Source organism: Fundulus heteroclitus, chromosome 23 (genome assembly GCF_011125445.2).
Source record: "Fundulus heteroclitus isolate FHET01 chromosome 23, MU-UCD_Fhet_4.1, whole genome shotgun sequence".
NCBI lineage: Eukaryota > Metazoa > Chordata > Actinopteri > Cyprinodontiformes > Fundulidae > Fundulus > Fundulus heteroclitus.
In genome coordinates this window covers 16,253,210-16,277,695 of record NC_046383.1, presented here as the reverse complement: position 1 = coordinate 16,277,695, position 24,486 = coordinate 16,253,210, and the positions used below count along the sequence as shown (strand labels likewise).

General features: G+C 50.4%; 2 protein-coding genes across 4 annotated transcripts in view; one reads left to right on the top strand and one right to left on the bottom strand.

The window, feature by feature from the left end:
- Positions 1 to 375: 375 nt before the first annotated feature.
- Positions 376 to 11,354, top strand: noa1 (nitric oxide associated 1). Its single transcript, XM_036127557.1, has 10 exons — positions 376 to 636; positions 1,976 to 2,454; positions 2,650 to 3,118; positions 3,220 to 3,384; positions 3,475 to 3,582; positions 3,667 to 3,758; positions 5,372 to 5,503; positions 5,645 to 5,761; positions 10,825 to 10,942; positions 11,013 to 11,354. The coding sequence occupies exons 1-10, from the start codon at positions 450 to 452 to the stop codon at positions 11,243 to 11,245; spliced, it is 2,100 nt and encodes a 699-aa protein (XP_035983450.1). The 5' UTR covers positions 376 to 449; the 3' UTR covers positions 11,246 to 11,354.
- A 2-nt stretch (positions 11,355 to 11,356) lies between these two features.
- Positions 11,357 to 24,486, bottom strand: part of arap3 (ArfGAP with RhoGAP domain, ankyrin repeat and PH domain 3) — a 40,247-nt gene continuing 27,117 nt past the window's right edge. For all 3 annotated transcript variants that reach the window (XM_036127554.1, XM_036127556.1, XM_036127555.1), the window contains 13 exons: positions 18,022 to 18,127; positions 17,785 to 17,932; positions 17,638 to 17,706; positions 16,922 to 16,996; positions 15,241 to 15,358; positions 15,021 to 15,149; positions 14,118 to 14,254; positions 13,957 to 14,039; positions 13,721 to 13,756; positions 13,556 to 13,619; positions 13,348 to 13,485; positions 13,217 to 13,255; positions 11,357 to 12,277 (listed from right to left, as the gene is read on the bottom strand). In XM_036127554.1, coding sequence (XP_035983447.1) covers positions 11,804 to 12,277; positions 13,217 to 13,255; positions 13,348 to 13,485; positions 13,556 to 13,619; positions 13,721 to 13,756; positions 13,957 to 14,039; positions 14,118 to 14,254; positions 15,021 to 15,149; positions 15,241 to 15,358; positions 16,922 to 16,996; positions 17,638 to 17,706; positions 17,785 to 17,932; positions 18,022 to 18,127 — 1,616 coding nt within the window. In that variant the 3' untranslated portion in view covers positions 11,357 to 11,803. The remainder of the gene's footprint in view (positions 12,278 to 13,216; positions 13,256 to 13,347; positions 13,486 to 13,555; positions 13,620 to 13,720; positions 13,757 to 13,956; positions 14,040 to 14,117; positions 14,255 to 15,020; positions 15,150 to 15,240; positions 15,359 to 16,921; positions 16,997 to 17,637; positions 17,707 to 17,784; positions 17,933 to 18,021; positions 18,128 to 24,486) is intronic.

Genomic DNA, 24,486 nt, shown 5'->3' with positions numbered 1-24,486 from the left:
CTCCTTTAAGAAATAGAAAACATGGCTAAGCTCTTCTCTCGGCTGTTAGATCTAAATCTTTGCAGCTTGTTTAAATAATAATAATAATAATAATAATAATAATAATAATAATAATAATAATAATAATAATAATAATAATAATAATAATAATAATATCAGTAGCAAATAGATATCCCACTTGGGGATGAATAAAGTCTTTATGGCATTATTGATATCGTCATAATATTATAATAAAATTATGAGCGCATGCGCCCTTGGTTCATTTAATAGCTATAACGCTACCGGACGGTGTCGGTAATTCGCCTTTTAGTTGATTCTTGAACTGTCGTTACATGAATTTAAGAAGAAGAAGAATTTACCGGAAAGTAAACAATTGGTGCCCGTGACGTCACATCCGTTAAGGAAGTAAAGCAGCATGGGAGAAAGCGCCGGACAGTGGTGAGGTCAGCATGTTGAAGGTGCTTCAGGTGAGTTTCCGCCGCCAGGTGTGGAGGAACGTCTGCGCCGCGGCGGCGGGGGAGCGGCCGCCGCGCGGCGCCGCGGCAGCGGCAGGACGCGCTGCGAGGAGGTCCGGAGTCCGGAGCTGCACCGTGGACCCGAACCTGGAGGAGCAGTTCGTGTTCGTGGACTGTCCAGGTGAGAAGCTGCAGGACTTACCTGGATCTGGAAGGAACACGTGGGTAACCCAGAGCTTCGGTTCGGTTCTACCAGAGAACAGCCGAGCGGCTCCGGGTCAGAACTGGGCTGCCAGGTTTGGTCCAGATTCGGCCTGAGACCATCATATGTTCTAGTGCCGGTTCCGAGTAAGTTTTGACACCCCGGTCTGAAGTGACCTGATGGACTGAGCATGCGCGGTACCGGCCCTGGCTGCAGTTCTGACCCAGCGGCCTGGTTGTTGGTGCTGATGCTCTGTTTCCCGGGTCAGAACCGGCTGATGCTGTTCACGAGCAGAACTGGTTCTGATCAGCTTTGTTGAACAGAACCAGAATGTTTATGTTCTTTTGGACCCACCATCAGCTTTTCCTGTCAAACAGAACCTTGGTCAATCTGAGGTTCTGGACCGGTTAAGACCCACAGGTTGGTGGTGTTCTGCTGTTCAGCCTCAAGTCAGAGGAACACGGTTCTGGTTCCAGAAGTCCAGTTTCACACAAACTTTCCCCAGATAGATAAAATTAAAATAAACAGAACCGTCGAGTTCTTTCCGGCAGCAGATGTTCTGGTTCTGGCCTCAGAGGTTCGGTAGAGAACATCAGAGAACAACCAGCACCATGGAGACCAAGGAACCAGGAGGTTCTGGTCCAGTTTCCAGCAGGTCAGGTTCTACAGAACCTCCCAGAGTTCTGATCATCATCTGGACCTGGAGAGAGGATGGACCTCCTGCAGACCTACCAGGACATGGACGTCCACCTGGACTGACAGGCTGGACCAGGAGAGCATTGATCAGAGAAGCAGGAGGACCATGGAGGCTCTGGAGGAGCTGCAGAGATCCACAGCTCAGGTGGAGGTTAACCTGGTGGTACCAGCCACAGATCTGGCATCACATAAAATGTTATTTAGGATCTCCAGACGCTGCCCAGCACCAGTTTCCCTTTCTGGATGCCAGCTGGACCAGAACCTCTGGTACCAGCAGCTCATGGATGCTAATGTGGATTCATGGTTCTCAGGCAGAGAACGTGTTAAACTGAGTCGTTAAAGGTGTGAATCAGAGGTAGAAGCTCAGATGTTCTCCACAGAACCTGCTGAAAAGTGGACCTTGTTGCTGGAGTTCTGGAGGAGCTTGGTTCTGTGAACTCCTCCAGCTGCTGGTCAGGTGAAACTTTCGAGGAATCTGATTGGTCAGAAGCAGGAAGCTCTGCAGAAGGTCACCAGGAAGGTCACCCAGTCAGAACCGGTGTCTCTGAGGTTCTGCTGGTGAGTCTGACAGGTGCGGTAGAGGTTCTGTTGGGTCACCTGAGTTTCTTCTTTCCTGATCCAGGACTGGAGGAGGAGCCTAACGAGGAGCCTAACGAGGAGCAGCAGGTCCTCCATCAGCTCGGCGTCTCCTCGGCTCCCCCATGCGGTCCTCTCCCCCAGGTGTCTCCTCAGAAGCACCTGAGGTCTCTGGAGCGCCAGCTGCAGGTTCTGAGAGGCGGCGCCCTGCAGGAGGCGGGGCCAGACTCCTTCATGGAGTTCCAGGACGTGGACTTCCCGCTGGACGACAGCCTCATAAAGTCCAAGAAGAAGAAGAAGAAGAAGGGGGAGCACCGGGTGTTCGGGACTCCGGACGCCGGCGCGGCGGTCAGTGACATCAGCTGCTCAGGATGCGGCGCCGTGCTGCACTGCAGCGCCGCCGACGTGCCCGGCTACCTGCCCAGTGAGAAGTTCAAGGTTCTGCTGGAGGCGGGGACGCTGGGCGGCGCCACCTGCCAGCGCTGCCACCTCATCACCCACCACCACAAGGCCCAGAACCTGCAGGTGACCTGGGACCAGTACCGGCAGGTGGTGCGGCAGATCCGCGGCCGGAAGGGCCTGGTTCTGCTCGTGGCGGACCTACTGGACCTGCCCGACTCCATCGTGCCGGACCTGCCCGACCTGGTGGGAACGCTGGGCGGCGCCACCTGCCAGCGCTGCCACCTCATCACCCACCACCACAAGGCCCAGAACCTGCAGGTGACCTGGGACCAGTACCGGCAGGTGGTGCGGCAGATCCGCGGCCGGAAGGGCCTGGTTCTGCTCGTGGCGGACCTACTGGACCTGCCCGACTCCATCGTGCCGGACCTGCCCGACCTGGTGGGAACCAACAAACACCTGGTGGTTCTGGGCAACAAGCTGGACCTGCTGCCCCGAGACTCGCCCAACTACCTGCAGCGCGTCAAGCGCCGCCTGGCCCGGTACTGCCAGGAGGCGGGCTTTGGACCGCAGGTCACCGACCTCCATCTGATCAGCGCCAAGACGGGCTACGGCGTCGAGGCGCTGATCTCCAGCCTGCAGCGGTCCTGGAAGTACAAAGGCGACGTGTTCCTGGTGGGCAGCGCCAACGCCGGCAAGTCCACGCTCTTCAACACGCTGCTGGAGTCCGATTACTGCAAATCCAGAGCCGCCCAGGTGCTGCAGAAGGCCACCATCTCCCCATGGCCCGGTTAGTGCAGAACCAGAACCTGCTCAGTGCATCAGAACCTCCTTCAGGGTCCTGGTCTAGCGTGAAATGTCCCCCCTGTGTTGTCGCTGTGGTGCGTTCAGGGACCACCCTCAACCTGCTGAAGTTCCCCATCATCAACCCGACTCCGTACCGGATGTTCCGGCGCCAGAACCGCCTGAAGGAGGCGCTGCAGCAGACGGAGGAGGAGCTGCCGGCCGACGAGCGGAGGAGGCTGCAGCGGCTCGGCAGACACGGATACCTAGTGGGTAAGGCGGCGCCGCGGGGCGGGGCGGGTCGGGTCGGGTCGGGGCGGGGCGGGTCCAGGTGAGCCTCTGAACTCATGCTCGCCCGCACAGGTCGGGTCGGACAAACGTTCCAGTCCAGAACCAGAGGCGACGAGATCCAGTTTGATCCAGACAGTTTGGCGTTCGGAGAAGACGAAGACGAAGATGCAGCGAAGGAAGGTGGGATTCTAACCAGAACCTCCAGGTGTCGGTTCTGCAGGTTCTGCAGGTTCTGAGCCCAGTCTGCATGTTCTCCTGCCTCAGGTGCTGACGGCTCACCTGCTGAGCTGAGCTACAACGAGCTGAAAGACGCCCACTGGCTGTACGACACGCCGGGGATCGTTAAGGAGCGCGACGTGAGCTCGTCTTCATCACTCATCTTCATCGCTTTGATCATCATCACTCGTCTTCATCACTCTGATCTTCATCGCTTTGATCATCATCACTCATCTTCATCACTCATCTTCATCGCTTTGATCATCATCACTCGTCTTCATCACTCTGATCTTCATCACTCGTCTTCATCACGCGTCTTCATCACTCTGATCTTCACTCTTCTTCATCACTCTCCATCACTCTGACCTTTATCACTCGTCTTCATCTTTATCACTCGTCTTCATCTTTATCACTCGTCTTCATCACTGATCTTCATCACTCGTCTTCATCACGCGTCTTCATCACTCTGATCTTCACTCTTCTTCATCACTCTCCATCACTCATCTTCATCACTATTCATCACTCTGATCTTCGTCACTCATCTTCATCACTCTGATCTCCATCACTCTGACCTTCATCACTCGTCTTCATCACTGATCTTCATCACTCTGATCTTCACTCATCTTCATCACTATTCATCACTCTGATCTTTATCACTCTGATCTTCATCACTCGTCTTCATCACTCATCTTCATCGCTTTGATCATCATCACTCATCTTCATCACTCATCTTCATCACTCTGACCATCATCACTGATCTTCATCACTCTGATCTTCATCACTCGTCTTCATCACTCTGACCTTCATCACTCGTCTTCATCACTTGTATTCATCACTTAACTAAAATATTAGATTTTTTTAAATTCTAAATAAAAGAAATTCTAAAATTAGATTTTTTTTATTAGTATAATTCCCTCCATCCTCTCCTTACCCGGGCTCGGGTCGTGGGGGTAACAGCTTCAGTGGGGAGGCCCAGTCCCTCCTGCGTGTCCTGGGTCTCCTTCTGGGTCCCAGAGGATAATTGTAATGATTTTAAAATGTAAACATCTAACATTAAATTAAAACCTGTTTTTATTTTTAATTAAAGTAACTTTTTAAAATCGTAACAGTTTTCTAAAGTCTAAACAGATTTTAAATCTATAAAAACACTTTTATTATTTAATTCTAATAACCATTAATAAATCTTTTCTGCCTTTTTTCAGATAATTCTGAACTTTTAATGTTTTAAGAAACATTAAAAGTTTTATTTTAAAGACTTAATCTTTTAAAAATCTTTTTAACATCTGGGCCTTAGTGACGTCATTTTAGGAATATTTTTCAACGATTATTAAAAAGAATATAAGTAGGATTTTAGCCTCAAGCCTGCAGTCAAAACAAAGGGAAACTAAATCTTGCTTTTAACTAACCGTGAACTTTATCAATAAAACAGACGAGCTGAAAATATGGAAAATAATATCAGACCATTATTGTTAAAGACAAACTTCAGTTACATCAAGTTTTATACATTTGTAGGAGTTTATTCATTTATTGTATCAACCGTAAGTTACGTCAGCCTTCAGTCACACCGCCTGCAGGTCCAGACCAAACCACAGGGGGCGCTGCTGTCACATTTAGACATTTTAACCAAAACAGGCAGTAATGCCGTCACACGCCTCCAGGGGGCGCCCCCACCATTTCAGAAGTTTTATCAAACTGATCCGTCTTTCTGCTGTTCCTGTCTTCTCCTCCTGACCCGAGTCTGGACTTTCCTCAGATCCTCCAGCTGCTGCAGGAGCAGGAGGTCCGGTTGGTGGTTCCGACCCAGGCCATCGTCCCCCGGACATTCGTGCTGAAGCCCGGAATGAGCGTGTTTGTGGGAGCTCTGGCACGCATCGACTTCCTGCAGGTGAGGTGGTGATTGGCTGTGATCCAGTGGGAACCATCTACCGTAAACGGTTCTGCTGGTCCTACTGGATCAGATGGCAGCATCGGTACCAAGCCCGGCAATATGAATGTGTGCTTAGCTGATGAGTGATGTGGTCTGCAGGGGGCCAAGTCCTGCTGGTTCACCGTCATGGCCTCCGCTCGGGTCCCGGTTCACGTCACCAGTTTGGACAAAGCCGACGGCGTCTATGAGAGACACGCGGGCCGCGACCTGCTGGGGGTGAGTCACATGACCGCGGCGGCACCTCGGCGAGGCGGCTCAAATGGCGCTGTAATGTGCTACTGTAACGCGCTGCTGTAACGGCGCTGCTGTAACGGCGCTGCTGTAACGGCGTTGCTGTAACGTTGCTGCTGTAACGCACTGCTGTAACGTTGCTGCTGTAACGTTGCTGCTGTAACGTTGCTGCTGTAACGTTGCTGCTGTAACGTTGCTGCTGTAACGTTGCTGTAACGCGCTGCTGTAACGTTGCTGCAACGCGCTGCTGTAACGTTGCTGCTGTAACGTTGCTGTAACGGCGCTGCTGTAACGGCGCTGCTGTAACGTTGCTGCTGTAACGTTGCTGCTGTAACGCGCTGCTGTAACGTTGCTGCTGTAACGTTGCTGTAACGCGCTGCTGTAACGTTGCTGCTGTAACGTTGCTGTAACGGCGCTGCTGTAACGGCGCTGCTGTAACGTTGCTGCTGTAACGTTGCTGCTGTAACGTGCTGCTGTAACGTTGCTGCTGTAACGTTGCTGTAACGCGCTGCTGTAACGTTGCTGCTGTAACGTTGCTGCTGTAACGCCCCGTTGTAACGCGCTGCTGTAACACGCTACTGTAACGTTGCTGCTGTAACGCCCCGTTGTAACGCGCTGCTGTAACACGCTACTGTAACGTTGCTGCTGTAACGTTGCTGCTGTAACGCCCCGTTGTAACGCGCTGCTGTAACATGCTACTGTAACGTTGCTGCTGTAACGTTGCTGCTGTAACGTTGCTGCTGTAACGCGCTGCTGTAACGTTGCTGTAACGTTGCTGCTGTAACGTTGCTGTAACGCGCTGCTGTAACACGCTACTGTAACGTTGCTGCTGTAACGCTGCTGTAACGTTGCTGTAACGCGCTGCTGTAACACGCTACTGTAACGTTGCTGTAACGCCCCGTTGTAACGCGCTGCTGTAACACGCTACTGTAACGTTGCTGTAACGCGCTGCTGTAACACGCTACTGTAACGTTGCTGCTGTAACACGCTACTGTAACGTTGCTGCTGTAACGTTGCTGCTGTAACGTTGCTGTAACGTTGCTGCTGTAACGTTGCTGTAACGCGCTGCTGTAACACGCTACTGTAACGTTGCTGCTGTAACGTTGCTATAACGCGCTGCTGTAACACGCTACTGTAACGTTGCTGCTGTAACGCACTGCTGTAACGTTGCTGCTGTAACGCACTGCTGTAACATGCTACTGTAACGTTGCTACTGTAACGTTGCTGCTGTAACGTTGCTGCTGTAACGTTGCTGCTGTAACGTTGCTGCTGTAACGCGCTGCTGTAACGTTGCTGCTGTAACGTTGCTGTAACGCGCTGCTGTAACACGCTACTGTAACGTTGCTGCTGTAACGCTGCTGTAACGTTGCTGTAACGCGCTGCTGTAACACGCTACTGTAACGTTGCTGTAACGCCCCGTTGTAACGCGCTGCTGTAACACACTACTGTAACGTTGCTGTAACGCGCTGCTGTAACACGCTACTGTAACGTTGCTGCTGTAACACGCTACTGTAACGTTGCTGCTGTAACGTTGCTGCTGTAACACGCTACTGTAACGTTGCTGCTGTAACGCGCTGCTGTAACGTTGCTGCTGTAACGTTGCTGCTGTAACGTTGCTGCTGTAACGTTGCTGTAACGCGCTGCTGTAACACGCTACTGTAACGTTGCTGCTGTAACGTTGCTATAACGCGCTGCTGTAACACGCTACTGTAACGTTGCTGCTGTAACGCACTGCTGTAACGTTGCTGCTGTAACGTTGCTGCTGTAACGTTGCTGTAACGCGCTGCTGTAACATTGCTGCTGTAACGTTGCTGCTGTAACGCCCCGTTGTAATGCGCTGCTGTAACACGCTACTGTAACGTTGCTGCTGTAACGCGCTACTGTAACGTTGCTGCTGTAACGCACTGCTGTAACGTTGCTGCTGTAACGTTGCTGCTGTAACGCTGCTGCTGTAACGTTGCTGCTGTAACGTTGCTGTAACGCGCTGCTGTAACACGCTACTGTAACACGCTGCTGTAACGTTGCTGCTGTAACGTTGCTGCTGTAACGTTGCTGCTGTAACGTTGCTGTAACGCGCTGCTGTAACGTTGCTGTAACGCACTGCTGTAACGTTGCTGCTGTAACGTTGCTGTAACGCACTGCTGTAACGTTACTGCTGTAACGTTGCTGTAACGCGCTGCTGTAACGTTGCTGCTGTAATGTTGCTGCTGTAACGTTGCTGTAACGCGCTGCTGTAACACGCTACTGTAACGTTGCTGCTGTAACACGCTACTGTAACGTTGCTGCTGTAACGCGCTGCTGTAACGTTGCTGTAACGCGCTGCTGTAACACGCTACTGTAACGTTGCTGCTGTAATGTTGCTGCTGTAACGTTGCTGTAACGCGCTGCTGTAACACGCTACTGTAACGTTGCTGCTGTAACACGCTACTGTAACGTTGCTGCTGTAACGCGCTGCTGTAACGTTGCTGTAACGCGCTGCTGTAACACGCTACTGTAACGTTGCTGCTGTAACGTTGCTGCTGTAACGTTGCTGTAACGCGCTGCTGTAACACGCTACTGTAACGTTGCTGCTGTAACACGCTACTGTAACGTTGCTGCTGTAACGCGCTGCTGTAACGTTGCTGTAACGCCCCGTTGTAACGCGCTGCTGTAACATGCTACTGTAACGTTGCTGTAACGCGCTGCTGTAACACGCTACTGTAACGTTGCTGCTGTAACGTTGCTGCTGTAACGCCCCGTTGTAACGCGCTGCTGTAACACGCTACTGTAACGTTGCTGCTGTAACGTTGCTGTAACGCGCTGCTGTAACATTGCTGCTGTAACGTTGCTGCTGTAACGCCCCGTTGTAATGCGCTGCTGTAACACGCTACTGTAACGTTGCTGCTGTAACGCGCTACTGTAACGTTGCTGCTGTAACGCACTGCTGTAACGTTGCTGCTGTAACGTTGCTGCTGTAACGCTGCTGCTGTAACGTTGCTGCTGTAACGTTGCTGTAACGCGCTGCTGTAACACGCTACTGTAACACGCTGCTGTAACGTTGCTGCTGTAACGTTGCTGCTGTAACGTTGCTGCTGTAACGTTGCTGTAACGCGCTGCTGTAACGTTGCTGTAACGCACTGCTGTAACGTTGCTGCTGTAACGTTGCTGTAACGCACTGCTGTAACGTTACTGCTGTAACGTTGCTGTAACGCGCTGCTGTAACGTTGCTGCTGTAATGTTGCTGCTGTAACGTTGCTGTAACGCGCTGCTGTAACACGCTACTGTAACGTTGCTGCTGTAACACGCTACTGTAACGTTGCTGCTGTAACGCGCTGCTGTAACGTTGCTGTAACGCGCTGCTGTAACACGCTACTGTAACGTTGCTGCTGTAATGTTGCTGCTGTAACGTTGCTGTAACGCGCTGCTGTAACACGCTACTGTAACGTTGCTGCTGTAACACGCTACTGTAACGTTGCTGCTGTAACGCGCTGCTGTAACGTTGCTGTAACGCGCTGCTGTAACACGCTACTGTAACGTTGCTGCTGTAACGTTGCTGCTGTAACGTTGCTGTAACGCGCTGCTGTAACACGCTACTGTAACGTTGCTGCTGTAACACGCTACTGTAACGTTGCTGCTGTAACGCGCTGCTGTAACGTTGCTGTAACGCCCCGTTGTAACGCGCTGCTGTAACATGCTACTGTAACGTTGCTGTAACGCGCTGCTGTAACACGCTACTGTAACGTTGCTGCTGTAACGTTGCTGCTGTAACGCCCCGTTGTAACGCGCTGCTGTAACACGCTACTGTAACGTTGCTGCTGTAACGTTGCTGTAACGCCCCGTTGTAACGCGCTGCTGTAACACGCTACTGTAACGTTGCTGCTGTAACGCCCCGTTGTAACGCGCTGCTGTAACACGCTACTGTAACGTTGCTGCCGTAACGTTGCTGTAACGTTGCTGCTGTAACGTTGCTGCTGTAACGTTGCTGTAACGCCCCGTTGTAACGCGCTGCTGTAACACGCTACTGTAACGTTGCTGCTGTAACGTTGCTGTAACGCCCCGTTGTAACGCGCTGCTGTAACACGCTACTGTAACGTTGCTGCTGTAACGCACTGCTGTAACGTTGCTGCTGTAACGTTGCTGCTGTAACGTTGCTGCTGTAACGTTGCTGTAACGCGCTGCTGCAACACGCTACTGTAACACGCTGCTGTAACGTTGCTGCTGTAACGTTGCTGTAACGCGCTGCTGTAACGTTGCTGTAACACACTGCTGTAACGTTGCTGCTGTAACGTTGCTGTAACGCACTGCTGTAACGTTACTGCTGTAACGTTGCTGTAACGCGCTGCTGTAACGTTGCTGCTGTAATGTTGCTGTAACGCGCTGCTGTAACACGCTACTGTAACGTTGCTGCTGTAACGCGCTGCTGTAACGTTGCTGTAACGCGCTGCTGTAACACGCTACTGTAACGTTGCTGCTGTAACGTTGTTGCTGTAACTCGCTGCTGTAACGTTGCTGTAACGCCCCGTTGTAACGCGCTACTGTAACGTTGCTGCTGTAACGTTGCTGCTGTAACACGCTACTGTAACGTTGCTGCTGTAACGCGCTGCTGTAACGTTGCTGTAACGCCCCGTTGTAACGCGCTGCTGTAACATGCTACTGTAACGTTGCTGCTGTAACGTTGCTGTAACGCGCTGCTGTAACACGCTACTGTAACGTTGCTGCTGTAACGCCCCGTTGTAACGCGCTGCTGTAACACGCTACTGTAACGTTGCTGCTGTAACGTTGCTGTAACGCCCCGTTGTAACGCGCTGCTGTAACACGCTACTGTAACACGCTACTGTAACGTTGCTGCTGTAACGCCCCGTTGTAACGCGCTGCTGTAACACGCTACTGTAACGTTGCTGCTGTAACGTTGCTGCTGTAACACGCTACTGTAACGTTGCTGCTGTAACGCGCTGCTGTAACGTTGCTTTAATGCCCCGCTGTAACGCGTTGCTGTAACGCACTGCTTTAATGCTGCTGTAACGGCGCTGTAACGTTGCTGTAACGCTGGTCTTTTGTGTCGGGTCCAGGTGCCGATTGGAGGCCCGGAGAGGATGGAGCGATTTCCTGCGTTTGCTCCTCAGGACTTCAGCTTGGAGGGCCGTGGTTACCTGGAGGCCACCGCTGACATCACGCTGTCGTCAGCAGGTAAGCTCCTCACCTGCAGCTGCCCGCCTCAGACGATTCGCCTGACTGTGACTGTGTCTCCTGTGAGCAGGGTGGGTGGCCGTGACGGCGGTCGCAGGTGAGCAGGTGCAGCTGAGGGTTCTCGGGCCGGAGGCCGCCGGGTTCGGGCTGCGGACGCCGCCGCTGCTTCCTCACGTCGTTTCTCTGAAAGGAGAGCGAGTCCGCAAGTCGTCCGCCTACAGACCGCTGCGAGCCGCGGGGCTGATAGACGGGCTGTCGGCCGGCGCCGCCCGCAGCCTGCGGGTCAAGAAGAAGAAGAAGTGACCTCCGTTCACCTGGCTCAGGTTCTGGACCCGTGTGGTTCTGCACGGATCCAGAGTCAACTGCTGCTTCACATCAGAACCAAGCGGGTTTAATAAAGATGAGACGGAAACGGACTGTGATGAGATCTTTATTGTTCACTTCTTTCAGGCCCGGTTCTTCTGAACATGTGACCCAGAACTGGTTCTGTCTGAAACTCTGGGCCATCAGAACTGGTGCTTGTTGGTTCTGAGCCCAAACAGGAATGTTTTATTGAGCACATAAACTTAGTCCAGAGTAGCGCCCCTCACTGGACAACACCTGCAACAACACGCCGGGCTTTTATCTCAGTTTTATCAGAACCCACCCGGTCCAACAAGTCCAAAAGGAACCGGTACCAGTCAAAGGATGTTTGTCCCAAAGGTTCCACTTCCTGTCACATGATGATGACATCATTGCGGCCGCGTGCGTGAAGGTTCTGTGGGTCCATCCTAGCTGAACCAGGTGACCCAGCACGGATGAGAACTCGTGGCTCCGCCTCCTTCCTGGTCCAAGGTTCTTCGTCCTCCTCAGATTAGTCCCTCAGACGTCGTACGGCTGCTCCTCCTCCTCCTCCTCATCCTCACTGTTCTTCTTGATGAAGGCGGAGGACAGCTCCTGCAGGAGCAGCTCCTGCGATGGCGTGCAGACCCCCGGCAGTGGCTGCGCTCTGCCCCCTGCAGGCGGAGCGGGAGCACTGCAGTCTGCTCCTCCTGCTCCTCCTCCTCCTCCGCTGCTGCTGCTGCTGCTCTGCTCCAGCGTTTCCACGGAGCCTCCTGCTGAGCGCACCTCCTCTGGGATGATCATGTGGTCCAGATGTCCGCTGTCTGACAGGACCAGCCTGAGAGGAGGCTGGTCCGGGACCTCCTGGGTCTCTGCGATGCTGCTGGACCTGAAGCTGGTCTCCAGGGACTTCAGGACCTGCAGGCCAAAGTCCCCCACCTCCTCATAGAGTGGCTCAGGGAGGTCCGGAGACTCGGAGCGCTCCTCGAATGAGTCCTGCTGGACCTTCATGGGCTGGACACAGACAGAGAAAGCGTGAAAGAACCAACAGAACCCCAGGTTTAAGGTTCTGACCCAGCAGCTGGTAGTGGGACGTTCTACAGGTTTAAAATAGAGCCACAAAAATCAACACAGTCAAACTTTTTAAAACCTGGAAGATGGTTCTGATGTTTTTAGTTATGACGACCTTAAACGTTTTTAAGTTTTTTTGTTGTAATTATGTTTTAAATTCTTGAAAAAACTTATCTTAGATTTATTCTTAATTTACCTTATTGAGTTATAAAAAATTCCAATCAACTAAAATGGAACAAATGTTTAAAAAGAGCTTTTTAAAAACTGGACTTTTTCAAATTATGAACAACTTTAAAATTCTTCCTGTTTAGATAAACAATCTAAATATTTGGGGAAATAGTTTGTTTTAAATTGTAGGAATTAATAAAAAAACTTTATTAAAAAAATAAACAACCTTGTTTCTGTAACCATTCTTGACTAAATATTCTGTTCAACAACATGAAAGCAGTTTTTTACTCCTGTTATTAACTGGGAGCTGTTCTGCGTCGACCATTTCAGGTTGAATGTGGGCGTGCAGAGGGCAGAACCTGAGGAGGAACCTGAGGAGGAACCTGGTACCGGACGTTCTGGTACCGGACGTTCTGGTACCAGGTTCTAGGAAGGGAAACTGCTTCTGGTCAGCCTGGTTCTACAAATCTGGAGATTTCTGCCGTTTTTGGCTTTTAGTCGTAAACAAACGTTTTAGATCCTAAATAACGTTTTATGGATTCTCTCCTGCTGTTTTCTATATTTTTTTATCTCCTTTAGATGTTTTCTGTCTGGTTTTATACGGATTTAATTCCAGGTGTTCTGCCGTAGGTGCTGCTATCTGAGCCCACCTTCGTCCAGGTAGAACTGAGCAGCAGAACCAGGAAGAACCCGTTTAAAGCCCTAAATACTCACAAAGTACATGGACAGCGTCCTCCGGTCGTGTAATTTTCTCTGCAGGAGAAGAAGAAACAGAATCAGGCCCGGTTCTGAAGTCCTGGCGTGCCGGTTCCTGACCCGGTCCAAACTCTATTGTTGTCTCTTACCAGCGTCTGATTGGCCGACAGCATGCTGCTGTTGCTCTCGTCTCCTCTGATCGGAACCAGCGGCATGGTGCCGAACTTCTGCTTGGAGATGTCTGAGGAGGAATGGCGCCGCAGCACCGGGGGACCTGGATCGTCGTTCTGAAAAAGAGCAGAACCTGAGCGATTCTGATCCCGGGTCCGTCTGCAGGCGGCCGACACCTGGACTCACCTGAGCTCTGAGGAAGCTGGTGACCCAGTCCCACAGCTCGGCCTCACAGCTGCAGCACAGGAACCTGAGGAGAGGAGCTGATGGGTCAGGCTCGTCACCTAATGACCATCAAACTGGATCAGAACAGAACCTTGGTGATGGTTCTGGTCCTCAGGTGATACTTACAGCTGGTGTTTGTCCGACATCACCGTGAAGCCCCACCTGCACAGATACAGATGTTATCACAGCAGCTCTTCTATTTAATGGCCCGGTTTGGTCCCGGTCCATCAGAACCAGGTTTCAGTCAACGGCTGTTTAAGGGGTTTGATTTGGACCTTCTGGTGCCGTGTCTCACAGGAAAAACTCAGAACCCGATCTGCTTCGGGTCTTAATGAAGAAGAACCTGAGAACAGTGCCGGTACCTGCTTGGCGCCTTTAGTTTCCGGCGGATCCCGATGTAGATCCTCATGGACTTCAGAACCCACTCCTTCTCTGGTTTGATGCTCTACGAGGACACAGACCAGTCAGGGCGGTCCGACCCGGTCCGGCCCGGTTCACAGAATCTAGCTGGAGCTCGGCCTACCTTCTTGTCTTTGAGCAGCAGCAGCTTGTGGTCTCGGATCTGGAACGTTCTCTCCTGGAAGCGGTTTCCCTGAAGGAGCTTCGGAGGTTCCTCTCTGCACCGCAGCAAACCGATCTTCATGATCTCAGACTTATAAGCTGGGGGACAGACGGGGACGGGTGGAGACAGACGGGTGGAGACGGATGGGTAGAGACAGAGACGGGTGGAGACAGACGGGTGGAGACGGGGGCGGGTGGAGAAGGGGGCGGGTGGAGACAGAGACGGGTGGAGACGGGGACGGGTGGAGACAGACGGGTGGAGACAGAGACAGGTGGAGACAAGGACAGACGGGTGGAGACGGGGACGGGTGGAGAAAGACGGGTGGAGACAGAGACGGGTGGGATGGAGACAAGGACAGACGGGTGGAGAAAGACGGGTGGAGACAGACGGGTGGAGACAGACGGGTGGAGACAGACGGGTGGAGACAAGGACAGACGGGTCAGCAGAGCTTAGGTTCCTGACATAAAGCGAGGTCATGTGATCAGGTTCTGCTGGCTGTGCAGAACCCGGGGCTGAAACTAGGAGACGGTGCCAGTAGAACCTGGACTCTTTGGTTCTGAGCTGCAGGTCTGGTAAAAGCAGCTAAAACTCTTGGTTATTTTATTATTAGCTCAGAGTGTTTTTTCTACAGCTTTCTGGGATCTGTATCTCAGAAGGTTCTTTAAATAAATAATAGTTGGATCAGAACACGGGTCAGCCTCCAGTACCAACACGATGGGTCACTCATATTTTAGAATAAAGGCTGAAGGTAGAAAACAGAAACTAAAAGTCTAAATTTGATGGGTTCTGTGGTCAGAGGTTCCAGGACTGCAGAACCTTCCTGCTGGGTGGACCTGAACCTGTGGATCCAGGTGTGGTACCTACAGGTGAGGATGTTGATGCCCTCTCCTTTAGGAACCCTCTTCACCACCAGGTAGGCGGAGCTCGGGTCGGCCATCTTGCACCACTGCAGCGCCTGCTCCAGAACCTTCTCTTTGGGATGCAACGGACGTTCTGAGAGGACGAGAGAACACTGGTCAGGAGGAAGAACCCCAGGTTCCCCCAGGAGACGGACAGAACCAGGAGAACCGGAGCTCTCTCTCACCCAGCTGGCCGTCCTCTATGGCCTCAAACGTCATCCAGACGTCCTTTTCTCCAGCCGGGACGTTCCTCATGTACAGAACCTGGTTGGTCAGCTCCTCGGCACACATGGTGGGGGACACCTGAGGGGTCAGAGGTCACACCATCAGAGGAGGACAGGTGACGGCGGACATACTATCATGCCATTATGACGCGACAAACTGCAACTCCCAGCATGCAACACAGTTTCTCTGGACTGTTCTTTCTTCTCTGTGGCAGCGGCGCGGTGTTGAGAAGACGTTCAGCTGGTTCCTGCATGCTGCACAGGGTCCGTGATTCGCTCCTTGGCTGGCCTGAGCCCACGCATCACGTTCCCCTCAATCAGGAGGTCTTTAAAATTAAGGTTAATTCACTTTTGATCAACTGAAAGCTCCATCATCTTCCAGAGATCGACAAGAGCCGCTCGGTTTTGTTTTGGCCAAACAAATCGTGGGAGAAGGGCCAGGGAACGTGGCGTTTCCTGCTCCTCAGAGAACGTTGCCAAGGTTACGCCAGACTCCGACTGACGTCCAGCATCTCCTCTGCTGGAGCAACACAAGCAGAGGATGCTAGTTTGTGCCTGGGCAGAACCGATCAGGGATGGTTTTACTGCCTACGGACTCCAGAGGGAGTTTAACTGCTGAATATTTCCTATGTGTGCGTTAGAAGTGATTTCTGCTGTGTTGTTTGATGATAAACGGGCCGTGCTGATTGGCTGAGTTATGTTGCCGTGTTGAAGAGCCGCCATCTTACCCATGGCACGCAAAGTCAGAGGTCATAGCCGTCATAGTCGCCATCTTGGGTGGGACTCTGAGTAGCCTGAGGCTGTTAGCCGCAGTTGTAAAGTCACGCTAGCTTAGCTACCGTTAGCCGAGCGCTACCTTGGAGCCGGACTAGAACCAGTTAGAAGCTAACGGTGTGTGAACATTGCTAGCGGCTAGTTTTGCCAGAAGTGTTCTCTATCTTAGCATCAGGTCTGTTTGGGTTCTCCAGCTTTGCTAGCTCAGCGCTATTTAGTCATGTTCTTTCAATGCTGCTACCTCAAAGTGCTGACATGTTGATGGTGATGGATAATTTTGATGCCCATAAGGTTTCTAATCGTCTGTGAATTGATTAAGCATTGCTAGCTCTCAGCTAATCCATTTTGATTGACTTTATTTTCATTTGTTTTCTTTTCATGTTCTATTGAGTAGTGAGTAGTGTTTCCTGGTGTTTTATTAAGCAGAATAATTGCTGTAACAAGGAATTATCAGTTTAATAAAAACTTGTGAAAGGTGTTTGTGATTATTTTGAGTCAGAAATCGAATGGTCTCTAAGAGTTACTGAATTATCTCCTTTTGAGTTATTAACCGAATAAACAGACATTTTCATTGGCTTGTGATTAAGGAATGAGGATTAAATCTCCAATTGCATTCATAGTTAAAGTTATCAAAGTTTGCAGGACAAGTCTAACCAATCAACTGGTTAAATGACACTTTTCTGGTTTAAATAAGTTCTTAACTGCTAATTAATAAACCAATTGTTAGTACTAATCATTATTAGCTCATAGCCCTTGATCACAACCATTTCAAAGAATTATAACTATCCTTTTATTTTGAATGATATATCATTAAATTATAATTAATAATAATCTTCATAATCAAACGGGTGTGATTGCGTAACGTTACCTTCAGAGTGATGCAGCAGTCGGGGATCTTCATCTCCAGGTAGACTTCGATGATGAGGTCCCCGGCCTGAGAGAGCTGCACACACAGAGCGGTTCTGTCAATCTGACCCGGATCCGTTCACCAACCGGAACCAACAGGATTCACTCAGAGTACCGACCCTACCGACCCGCTGCTCCAATCTGACCTAACCCTGAACCAAATCCGGCTTCTATCCCTCGGTCCTGATCCGAGTCTGCAGCACATTCCCAAAGCAGCCGGACCGACCCAGGAAGGCGCCCGGTGTGGTTCTGGAAGGCTGGACCATGGTGTGGGTTTGGATCAGCCCCCTGAAGGCAGCACAGGTTGGAGAGCAACCTGTGCTGCCTTCAGGGCCACCTCTTCTCCAGCAGGACCATGGAAAACTCCTTCATCAGCTCTGGCTGAGGAAGAGGAGGGTCCTGGTGCCGGTACTCGCCGGTACCGGGTGACCGTAGGTCCGGACCCTCTGGGTCTGGGATGTGCTGCAGCCTCAACGCTGCCCCTGCTGGCCGGACTCAGGCAGGATCCAGCTCTGAGTGGAGCAGCAGGTTCTGATGCGATAAAACGGGCCGACCCGGCCCGGCTCGGCCCGGCTCGGCCCGGCTCAGATGTTTAAATGTGACGAGTCCATTTGTCAGCGCGTGGAGGAACCATCCTCTCTCTCTGACGGTTCTGTTAAGGGACAGGTGTGCAGATACCTGCGTGTCCTTCCAGGTGGTGATGAGGCTGATCTCCAGCTCGATCTGAGTCTGATGGTCCTCGTCGATCTGAAACGGCGCCACAGGTGAGCGGGTTGGGCCGGGCCCTCCACCAGAACCTCCAGGTGCTCCTCAGAGTCCACTTACCTCAAAGACGTACAGGTAGTTATCGATCAGGTCCTCCACGATCTTCACCTCGTGCTCGCCCTTCCCGTCCGTCTGGAACAGGCTGGGAGCGAACAGCAGCGACAGGTTCTTGGTGCACATCTGGTTCAGGTCCGCACACTTCTGGACCCTGGCAGAGACGAGGCGGGTCAGAACCGGGTCAGAACCGGGTCAGAATCGGCAGCTGCTCGCCGTGCCGCGGCTGGTCAACACGCTCACCTGTACAGGTGGCTGATGAGGGCGGCCAGAGTGGTCCGGTTCACCCGAGGAAGGCTGCGGATGATCTCCTTGTAGCGGTCCAACCGGGAACGCTTCAGAGGGATTTCTGCACAGAACCAGGATCGGGTCAGAACAATTCTGCTCCATGCATCAAGGCAGGCACATTTATTAGTAAAGCACATGATTAAAATATAGGAAAAGAAAAACAAGTTGGAATAAAATGTAGAAACAAAATAAAACAGGAAAACAGAAACTAAAAGCAAATATTAAAAAACAGTTAAACTGATGATGTTTCAGTAAAACAGTGAAAATCCTGAATTAATGTGTTTTAATCTGGATTTAAAGGAACTTTCAGCACTTTTCCAGTGTTCTGGGAGTTTGTTCCAGATCAGTGGAGCATAGGAACTAAATGCTGCTGCTCCATGTCTGGTTCTGGTTCTGGTTCTGCAGAGAAGGCTGGAGCCAGAAGACCTGTTCTCTACGTTCTTAGTCTTAGTGAGGACTTCAGAACCGGGTCCATGTTCTCTACGTTCTTAGTCTTAGTGAGGACTTCAGAACCGGGTCCATGTTCTCTACGTTCTTAGTCTTAGTGAGGACTTCAGAACCGGGTCCATGTTCTCTACGTTCTTAGTCTTAGTGAGGACTTCAGAACCGGGTCCATGTTCTCTACGTTCTTAGTCTTAGTGAGGACTTCAGAACCGGGTCCATGTTCTCTACGTTCTTAGTCTTAGTGAGGACTTCAGAACCGGGTCCATGTTCTCTACGTTCTTAGTCTTAGTGAGGACTTCAGAACCGGGTCCATGTTCTCTACGTTCTTAGTCTTAGTGGAAGGACTTCAGAACCGGGTCCATGTTCTCTACGTTCTTAGTCTTAGTGAGGACTTCAGAACCGGGTCCATGTTCTCTACGTTCTTAGTCTTAGTGAGGACTTCAGAACCGGGTCCATGTTCTCTACGTTCTTAGTCTTAATGAGGACTTCAGAACTGGGTCCATGTTCTCTACGTTCTTAGTCTTAGTGAGGACTTCAGAACCGGGTCCATGTTCTCTACGTTCTTAGTCTTAGTGAGGACTTCAGAACCGGGTCCATGTTCTCTACGTTCTTAGTCTTAGTGAGGACTTCAGAACCGGGTCCATGTTCTCTACGTTCTTAGTCTTAGTGAGGACTTCAGAACCGGGTCCATGTTCTCTACGTTCTTAGTCTTAGTGAGGACTTCAGAACTGGGTCCATGTTCTCTACGTTCTTAGTCTCAGTGGAAGGACTTCAGAACCGGGTCCATGTTCTCTACGTTCTTAGTCTTAGTGGAAGGACTTCAGAACCGGGTCCATGTTCTCTACGTTCTTAGTCTTAGTGAGGACTTCAGAACCGGGTCCATGTTCTCTACGTTCTTAGTCTTAGTGAGGACTTCAGAACCGGGTCCATGTTCTCTACGTTCTTAGTCTTAGTGGAAGGACTTCAGAACCGGGTCCATGTTCTCTACGTTCTTAGTCTTAGTGAGGACTTCAGAACCGGGTCCATGTTCTCTACGTTCTTAGTCTTAGTGGAAGGACTTCAGAACCGGGTCCATGTTCTCTACGTTCTTAGTCTTAGTGAGGACTTCAGAACCGGGTCCATGTTCTCTACGTTCTTAGTCTTAGTGAGGACTTCAGAACCGGGTCCATGTTCTCTACGTTCTTAGTCTTAGTGAGGACTTCAGAACCGGGTCCATGTTCTCTACGTTCTTAGTCTTAGTGAGGACTTCAGAACTGGGTCCATGTTCTCTACGTTCTTAGTCTTAGTGAGGACTTCAGAACCGGGTCCATGTTCTCTACGTTCTTAGTCTTAGTGAGGACTTCAGAACCGGGTCCATGTTCTCTACGTTCTTAGTCTTAGTGAGGACTTCAGAACCGGGTCCATGTTCTCTACGTTCTTAGTCTTAGTGAGGACTTCAGAACCGGGTCCATGTTCTCTACGTTCTTAGTCTTAGTGAGGACTTCAGAACTGGGTCCATGTTCTCTACGTTCTTAGTCTCAGTGGAAGGACTTCAGAACCGGGTCCATGTTCTCTACGTTCTTAGTCTTAGTGGAAGGACTTCAGAACCGGGTCCATGTTCTCTACGTTCTTAGTCTTAGTGAGGACTTCAGAACCGGGTCCATGTTCTCTACGTTCTTAGTCTTAGTGAGGACTTCAGAACCGGGTCCATGTTCTCTACGTTCTTAGTCTTAGTGGAAGGACTTCAGAACCGGGTCCATGTTCTCTACGTTCTTAGTCTTAGTGAGGACTTCAGAACCGGGTCCATGTTCTCTACGTTCTTAGTCTTAGTGAGGACTTCAGAACCGGGTCCATGTTCTCTACGTTCTTAGTCTTAGTGAGGACTTCAGAACCGGGTCCATGTTCTCTACGTTCTTAGTCTTAGTGAGGACTTCAGAACCGGGTCCATGTTCTCTACGTTCTTAGTCTTAGTGAGGACTTCAGAACCGGGTCCATGTTCTCTACGTTCTTAGTCTTAGTGAGGACTTCAGAACCGGGTCCATGTTCTCTACGTTCTTAGTCTTAGTGGAAGGACTTCAGAACCGGGTCCATGTTCTCTACGTTCTTAGTCTTAGTGAGGACTTCAGAACCGGGTCCATGTTCTCTACGTTCTTAGTCTTAGTGAGGACTTCAGAACCGGGTCCATGTTCTCTACGTTCTTAGTCTTAGTGAGGACTTCAGAACCGGGTCCATGTTCTCTACGTTCTTAGTCTTAGTGAGGACTTCAGAACCGGGTCCATGTTCTCTACGTTCTTAGTCTTAGTGAGGACTTCAGAACCGGGTCCATGTTCTCTACGTTCTTAGTCTTAGTGAGGACTTCAGAACCGGGTCCATGTTCTCTACGTTCTTAGTCTTAGTGAGGACTTCAGAACCGGGTCCATGTTCTCTACGTTCTTAGTCTTAGTGAGGACTTCAGAACTGGGTCCATGTTCTCTACGTTCTTAGTCTCAGTGGAAGGACTTCAGAACCGGGTCCATGTTCTCTACGTTCTTAGTCTTAGTGGAAGGACTTCAGAACCGGGTCCATGTTCTCTACGTTCTTAGTCTTAGTGAGGACTTCAGAACCGGGTCCATGTTCTCTACGTTCTTAGTCTTAGTGAGGACTTCAGAACCGGGTCCATGTTCTCTACGTTCTTAGTCTTAGTGGAAGGACTTCAGAACCGGGTCCATGTTCTCTACGTTCTTAGTCTTAGTGAGGACTTCAGAACCGGGTCCATGTTCTCTACGTTCTTAGTCTTAGTGGAAGGACTTCAGAACCGGGTCCATGTTCTCTACGTTCTTAGTCTTAGTGAGGACTTCAGAACCGGGTCCATGTTCTCTACGTTCTTAGTCTTAGTGAGGACTTCAGAACCGGGTCCATGTTCTCTACGTTCTTAGTCTTAGTGAGGACTTCAGAACCGGGTCCATGTTCTCTACGTTCTTAGTCTTAGTGAGGACTTCAGAACTGGGTCCATGTTCTCTACGTTCTTAGTCTTAGTGAGGACTTCAGAACCGGGTCCATGTTCTCTACGTTCTTAGTCTTAGTGAGGACTTCAGAACCGGGTCCATGTTCTCTACGTTCTTAGTCTTAGTGAGGACTTCAGAACCGGGTCCATGTTCTCTACGTTCTTAGTCTTAGTGAGGACTTCAGAACCGGGTCCATGTTCTCTACGTTCTTAGTCTTAGTGAGGACTTCAGAACTGGGTCCATGTTCTCTACGTTCTTAGTCTCAGTGGAAGGACTTCAGAACCGGGTCCATGTTCTCTACGTTCTTAGTCTTAGTGGAAGGACTTCAGAACCGGGTCCATGTTCTCTACGTTCTTAGTCTTAGTGAGGACTTCAGAACCGGGTCCATGTTCTCTACGTTCTTAGTCTTAGTGAGGACTTCAGAACCGGGTCCATGTTCTCTACGTTCTTAGTCTTAGTGGAAGGACTTCAGAACCGGGTCCATGTTCTCTACGTTCTTAGTCTTAGTGAGGACTTCAGAACCGGGTCCATGTTCTCTACGTTCTTAGTCTTAGTGAGGACTTCAGAACCGGGTCCATGTTCTCTACGTTCTTAGTCTTAGTGAGGACTTCAGAACCGGGTCCATGTTCTCTACGTTCTTAGTCTTAGTGAGGACTTCAGAACCGGGTCCATGTTCTCTACGTTCTTAGTCTTAGTGGAAGGACTTCAGAACCGGGTCCATGTTCTCTACGTTCTTAGTCTTAGTGAGGACTTCAGAACTGGGTCCATGTTCTCTACGTTCTTAGTCTTAGTGAGGACTTCAGAACCGGGTCCATGTTCTCTACGTTCTTAGTCTTAATGAGGACTTCAGAACCGGGTCCATGTTCTCTACGTTCTTAGTCTTAGTGAGGACTTCAGAACCGGGTCCATGTTCTCTACGTTCTTAGTCTCAGTGGAAGGACTTCAGAACCGGGTCCATGTTCTCTACGTTCTTAGTCTTAGTGAGGACTTCAGAACCGGGTCCATGTTCTCTACGTTCTTAGTCTCAGTGAGGACTTCAGAACCGGGTCCATGTTCTCTACGTTCTTAGTCTCAGTGGAAGGACTTCAGAACCGGGTCCATGTTCTCTACGTTCTTAGTCTCAGTGGAAGGACTTCAGAACCGGGTCCATGTTCTCTACGTTCTTAGTCTCAGTGGAAGGACTTCAGAACCGGGTCCATGTTCTCTACGTTCTTAGTCTTAGTGAGGACTTCAGAACCGGGTCCATGTTCTCTACGTTCTTAGTCTTAGTGAGGACTTCAGAACCGGGTCCATGTTCTCTACGTTCTTAGTCTTAGTGGAAGGACTTCAGAACCGGGTCCATGTTCTCTACGTTCTTAGTCTTAGTGAGGACTTCAGAACCGGGTCCATGTTCTCTACGTTCTTAGTCTTAATGAGGACTTCAGAACCGGGTCCATGTTCTCTACGTTCTTAGTCTCAGTGGAAGGACTTCAGAACCGGGTCCATGTTCTCTACGTTCTTAGTCTTAGTAAGGACTTCAGAACCGGGTCCATGTTCTCTACGTTCTTAGTCTCAGTGGAAGGACTTCAGAACCGGGTCCATGTTCTCTACGTTCTTAGTCTCAGTGGAAGGACTTCAGAACCGGGTCCATGTTCTCTACGTTCTTAGTCTTAGTGAGGACTTCAGAACCGGGTCCATGTTCTCTACGTTCTTAGTCTTAGGGAGGACTTCAGAACCGGGTCCATGTTCTCTACGTTCTTAGTCTTAGTGAGGACTTCAGAACCGGGTCCATGTTCTCTACGTTCTTAGTCTTAGTGAGGACTTCAGAACTGGGTCCATGTTCTCTACGTTCTTAGTCTTAGTGAGGACTTCAGAACCGGGTCCATGTTCTCTACGTTCTTAGTCTTAGTGAGGACTTCAGAACCGGGTCCATGTTCTCTACGTTCTTAGTCTTAGTGAGGACTTCAGAACTGGGTCCATGTTCTCTACGTTCTTAGTCTTAGTGAGGACTTCAGAACCGGGTCCATGTTCTCTACGTTCTTAGTCTTAGTGAGGACTTCAGAACCGGGTCCATGTTCTCTACGTTCTTAGTCTTAGTGAGGACTTCAGAACCGGGTCCATGTTCTCTACGTTCTTAGTCTTAGTGGAAGGACTTCAGAACCGGGTCCATGTTCTCTACGTTCTTAGTCTTAGTGAGGACTTCAGAACCGGGTCCATGTTCTCTACGTTCTTAGTCTTAGTGAGGACTTCAGAACCGGGTCCATGTTCTCTACGTTCTTAGTCTTAGTGAGGACTTCAGAACTGGGTCCATGTTCTCTACGTTCTTAGTCTTAGTGAGGACTTCAGAACCGGGTCCATGTTCTCTACGTTCTTAGTCTTAGTGAGGACTTCAGAACCGGGTCCATGTTCTCTACGTTCTTAGTCTTAGTGAGGACTTCAGAACCGGGTCCATGTTCTCTACGTTCTTAGTCTTAGTGAGGACTTCAGAACCGGGTCCATGTTCTCTACGTTCTTAGTCTTAGTGAGGACTTCAGAACTGGGTCCATGTTCTCTACGTTCTTAGTCTCAGTGGAAGGACTTCAGAACCGGGTCCATGTTCTCTACGTTCTTAGTCTTAGTGAGGACTTCAGAACCGGGTCCATGTTCTCTACGTTCTTAGTCTTAGTGAGGACTTCAGAACCGGGTCCATGTTCTCTACGTTCTTAGTCTTAGTGGAAGGACTTCAGAACCGGGTCCATGTTCTCTACGTTCTTAGTCTTAGTGAGGACTTCAGAACCGGGTCCATGTTCTCTACGTTCTTAGTCTTAGTGGAAGGACTTCAGAACCGGGTCCATGTTCTCTACGTTCTTAGTCTTAGTGGAAGGACTTCAGAACCGGGTCCATGTTCTCTACGTTCTTAGTCTTAGTGAGGACTTCAGAACCGGGTCCATGTTCTCTACGTTCTTAGTCTTAGTGAGGACTTCAGAACCGGGTCCATGTTCTCTACGTTCTTAGTCTTAGTGAGGACTTCAGAACCGGGTCCATGTTCTCTACG